The sequence below is a fragment of the Arachis ipaensis genome, chromosome B08 (assembly GCF_000816755.2).
Source record: "Arachis ipaensis cultivar K30076 chromosome B08, Araip1.1, whole genome shotgun sequence".
NCBI lineage: Eukaryota > Viridiplantae > Streptophyta > Magnoliopsida > Fabales > Fabaceae > Arachis > Arachis ipaensis.
Genome location: NC_029792.2, coordinates 98,280,912 through 98,286,202, shown reverse-complemented (window position 1 = coordinate 98,286,202; position 5,291 = coordinate 98,280,912). Strand labels below are relative to the sequence as shown.

The window sequence follows — 5,291 nt, the reverse complement described above, 5'->3', positions numbered from 1 at the left end:
CAAAATTGGCTAACAATGGAGAGTAAAAGGTTTGTTAAATCAGAAGGCGGCATACGAGATAATGGCCTCAATCATATAAATGCACAAACACAAGAAATAAGTGGACATATAGAATCAAGCAAATTAAGGATCACAATCATGGAAAGAGAACAATTTCACACAAGAATGGAAAATAATTGGTTATAAAATGTAACCACATCAATAGGCTCAAGTCTCACAAGCTTGTGTTCTCAACTCAATACATGCTTCACAAGGTATGAAATTCAGGCAAGTTCCAAAAATTTTCTTTCAATCAATTGGGTTAATGCCCTATATTTAAACTTTCTTGAAAAACCTCAATGTTTGACTAAGCATTGTTGTGATTGAAAAATTCAAAAAAAATTTTCTTAGTTCACCCTTTCCTTTTTCACTTAGAATCAATATAATATGCAAAAAGGGTGCCTAAGTTTTACTTAAAACATGATTTCTAATCACAACCGCAAACTAAAAACAAAGATAAACAAAATGTATAAAGAAGAATCCAACTAGAAGTACGGAATCTATCATCCAAAACATCTAAAAATATCCACAAGCGTCAAAATATCTAAAATCCCAAAATGAGCAGTAAAAGTATCCAAAGCAAACTAGAAAAGCATCCAAATATATACAAAGATGTGCAAAATAAGATAACTAGGCTGAAAAGTTCACCGGTTCCCAAATAATGCTACCGGTGCCCTCCCCACACTTAAAATCAAGCATCGTCCTCGATGCTAAACCGGAGGATCAGTGGGAGGTACAACGATAGGCTCTGGCTCTGTCTGTGGCTGTGGGACCGGTGGAGTCTCCTGTGTCTGAGGTGGAGCCTCCATGTGTGCTGGCTCTGTAGCGGCAGGGGCATCCTGCTGAGCTGGTGCCTCCGCGTCCTCCTCCTGATGATCCTGCTCGTCGGAGGCCGGAGAATCGGGAAGCGGAGGTAGCTCAGCGCCGAGGGAGATAAGTGCCTGGTCGATATGATGATATATAGGCTCAATTGAACGAGAAATTGTGGTGCATGTTCACAATGATTGTGCAAATCCGGGAAGACAAAAAGGAAACGGAAAGATGCCCAAAACTGAAATAAAGATTAAAAGAAAACTAATTTCCTTGAAAATCGGGCAGCATTCCGGCTTAAAATTAGACATTCCCGGATAACAGAATAGCACAAACAGTAAGAAAGCAGCATCGAGTAAGCACAGCAACAGTGGTATAGCAATCAGGCAGCAAGAAGTGCATAAAAAGCAAGCCAAAACCAGCATACAGCATTCAAACAGATAAACAGCAAGTAAGCACATACGGAGCACTTATCAGGCCTAGAATCCTCTATCCAGTCCTAGCTACCTAACCGCAAGTATTTCTAACTAATCCTAACATACAACAGTCTAATGCTACTAATCATGCAATTCTAGGAATTAACAGAAAAAATGAAAAAGGGAAAATAAAAACAGAGATAGCAGAAATGGAGCAGGAACCTGGGAGCCGGGAAAACTGAAAATGGAAATGGGGGGGATAAGGCAGCAGAAACAGAGTGTCACCGCCGTGAACGGAAGGCAGAGAGAGAGAGGAAGGCAGTGATGGCGGCGCGGTGGCGCGGTGGTGGCGCGGTGGGGGTTCGGGAAACTGAAGGGCGGAGGGAGAGAAGAGTGAGAGAGAGAATGGGTGGCGGTGAGAGGGGGATGAGAAGGCGATGAGGAGGGAGGGCAAGTCGCCGGCGGTGAGGGAGGCGCGGCGGCGGCTGGTGTTGCTGCTGCGATGATAGATGGGGCGAGGAGAAGAAGAAGATGGGGGTGGAGGCTGGGGTGCGCGACTGCGCAGTGTGCCTCGCGAGCTAGGGTTATCCCGAATTTTGAATTGGCGCGCGCGCGCACCTTGCGCGTCCGCGCCCATGGAGGAAAAATGGGGTCTTACGCGTGCGCGTACAACGCGCTTGGGCGAGGGGGAGCGAAATAGGGAAGGGCGCGTGCGCGTACCGTGCGCGCACGCGTGCATGGAGTTGGGCTAGGGGCTTAGAGTTGGCCCAACCCAGGCCTAACTCTTTGGAGACTGGCCTGGGAGTCGCGCTACTAGACCTGCGCGCACGCGGCAAGTACGCGTCCGCGTGCATTGAGGGGAATGGAGAACTGCGCGTGAGCGTACAGTGCGCGCACGCGTACATGAGATTGGGCCTTTAGGCTTAGAATGGGCTTGCGGCACGCCCAACTCTCTGGTCCGTGGCCCCTGGTGATGTTAATACGCATCGCCGCGCACGCGCACGGGGTGCGTACGCGTGAGTGGTTTTGAGCTGGGGGCTTAGAAGAGGCCCAGATCCAGCACAACTCTCTGGAAAGTGGCCCAGAAAGTCTAGCAGCGAATCGACGCGTACGCGGCAGATGCGCGTACGCGTGTGGTGCGTTCCCTATAGTGTCATAGGCGCGCACGCGTATGGTGCGCGTCAGCGTGGAATGAATTGGGCTTGAGGCACAAGGCTTGCCCAGGAGAGGCCCAACTCTCTGGAATGTGGCTCGTGGTGCATGCGCGGCAGGACGCGTACGCGCACGTTGCGCGCGCGCGATAAAGGTGATTGGCACATAGAATTCTCTTTACTCCACCAATGCTTTCTCCTAGGTCCATATAAAGTGATTATTGTCCCAACATCAGCCCTATACCTTGAAGCTTTGACCTCAATGAGCCTAATTCCTAACTTGCAACCGCTACACAACTCATTCTTGCTTTTAATTCCACAAAGAGCTCTAAGTTGTCCATCCGTTTCAATCAAGCCATATTCAAGCGAGAAAGTGAAGCGTATGGATAAGAATTTTACCCACTTGAAGGTTGTGTTGGATGGTAATTTGGGGAGAGAGGCTTCCCCACACTTAGACAATGCAAGGTCTACTTCCTTGTTTTTTCAATTTCACCTTCATGCTTTGTTCATCTTTTGACTTTGCACATGTGGTCACGGAAGTACCTTGAGTATTCAAGCATTGGTGGGCTAAAGTGTGCACCACCTTGGTCAAATTGGTGACAAACTCAAGTGTATCCCGCTTCATGGCTTTTTGTCCTTGGAGTAACAAAGTGAGAGGATCGTCTATTGGGGCTTGGGGTGAATAGGAAGGTTCATTATTTTGGAGAGAGGGTTCATGGTAGGAAGGTGGTTCTTCTTGGTAAAATTGTGGAAACGGTGTGCATTGAGGTGGTTCTTGGGAGTAATCTTGATATGGTTGTGGTGGTTCTAAAGGTTCTTGCTCACAATGGCCATAAGAATATGGTAGGGATGATTGGTTATATGATGGATATGGATCATAAGGTGGTGCTTGGTGATGAAAGGCTTGTGAGAATGGTTGAGGTTCATGTTGAGGATGAGATTCATAGGCATATGATGGTGGTTGTTGAGTGTCACAAAAAGAATCATCATAGCCGCTAAATTGGCATGCATTAGGATGGAAGTTATACCTATAAGTATCCGGAGGTTGTTGCCAACAGGAGTGATCAATTCTTTGAGGCTCTTCCCATCTTTGTTGGTTCCATCCATGGTACATGTTAGCATTGAAGTTCACATTCCCTACAACACAATTAGAGCCAAACTCATAGCCAAAGTGGTGAGAATTCATTATGGAAAAACAAAATAAAACTAACAAAATCTAGTAAACAAGCCAAAAACAAACTATTTACACTTTTCACATATGTACAATAACCAATAACATAACACCATTGCAAGTCCCCGGCAACGGCGCCATTTTGACGAATTGGATTTTTGACGGTTTAGAATTTCACTAATGAAATCTCGTTGTAAAGTATAGTTTCTAAACCAATCACTAATCCTTTCATACAAAAAGTTGTTTGTCACAAGTACAAACCCCTAAAATTTATAAACCGAAGTATTTAAACCTCGGGTCGTTCTCCCTAGGACGTACAATGAAGTGTCTTGTTATCGGTTATGGGTTATTTTGGGGTTTTGGATAAGAAGCATGAAAAGTAAATGGCAATGAAAATAAACTAACAACTATAAAAGGCTCTTGGCAAGGTATGAAAATTAGAAGTCCTATCCTAGTTATCCTTTTCAATTGTGATGAGATTTGTTCATTGCTACCACTTAGTTAACCCTTACTAACTTGCTTCCTTTGATCCATGCCTAGCCTATTTCAACCCTGAAATTACTAGCAAACACATCAAGGCATCGTATGGAATCAAACAGAAATTAGAATTCACCAAAATAAGGCTTAAAAAGCATGTTTCTACACTTAAGCACAATCATGGAAGAGATAACAAAGCCATGCTAATTCTTAGGCTAAATGTGACAAAAGGTTATCAAAATGTTCTAAATCCAAGGCAAAACAAACCGTCAAATTGGGGTTTGTCAAGACCAGAGGACAACATTCATTCCGTATAATTTTAGTTTTTAGATATGATTTTACTCCTCCTCTAGGTTTTCTCTCTACACATTCATAGTTCTTAGGATTTTGTTTTTATTGCTTTTTGGATTGGGATATTGAGAAGAGTTATTACCTCCGTCAAGACTTCATCATTCTAGTTTGTTTCCTTACTTGTCACTTACTCTTTTATATCCTTAATTTATTAAGAGTTACTATTGGATTATTTTTAGAGTTTATTAATACAAGAACTATTTTTATTTTTAATTGATCCTTTTGATTATTATTTATCATGTCTTTCTTTATTTCCCTTTCTTATTTCATGAATTTTACGATCATAATGAGCGAGTAGTTCCATAACTTGATTGGGAGTTGATTGAAAGGAGGACCTTGAGTTGGAATGCTCAAGAGTAAAATTATAGTTGGGTTTAGCATTGGGTCGCCCTCTAATCACTAACACTAGTCCTTCCCAAGGGAGAGGATTAGAACTTGTGAATAGAAACTGACTTCCAACTTGCTTAACTTTCCTTTATCTGGTAAAGGATAACTGAGCAGGCAACCTTCAATTATCACTTTGATCTTGGGAGAACTCCATCAAGGATAGGGCTTCCAACTAATCTACTCCCGGTCAAGGTTTTTATTTAAATTACACAAATTCTCTAATTTAATTTTCTGTCTATCAAACTCAACCCCTTTTGGAAAACATCTGATTAATAAAATAGCACATCTTTCTGCAACTCGTTGGGAGACGACCTGGGATTCATACTTCCAGTATTTTAATTTTAATTTTGTGACAACCCTTTCTAAATTGATAAGCGGATTTTTGGTTGGTTAAGAACTATACTTGCAACGTATCTCTTATAATAATTTCTTAACTCACCAATTTCTACCACGTCAATTTTTTGGTTCCATTGCTGGGACTAAAAAACC

The 5,291-nt window shown here is 42.9% G+C and overlaps 1 protein-coding gene across 1 annotated transcript; it reads right to left on the bottom strand.

Annotated features, from left to right (window-relative positions):
- On the bottom strand, positions 750 to 1,902 carry LOC107611192 (proline-rich receptor-like protein kinase PERK9). The gene is made up of 2 exons (XM_016313146.1): positions 1,462 to 1,902; positions 750 to 980 (listed from the first exon to the last, which is right to left on the bottom strand). The coding sequence occupies exons 1-2, from the start codon at positions 1,900 to 1,902 to the stop codon at positions 750 to 752; spliced, it is 672 nt and encodes a 223-aa protein (XP_016168632.1).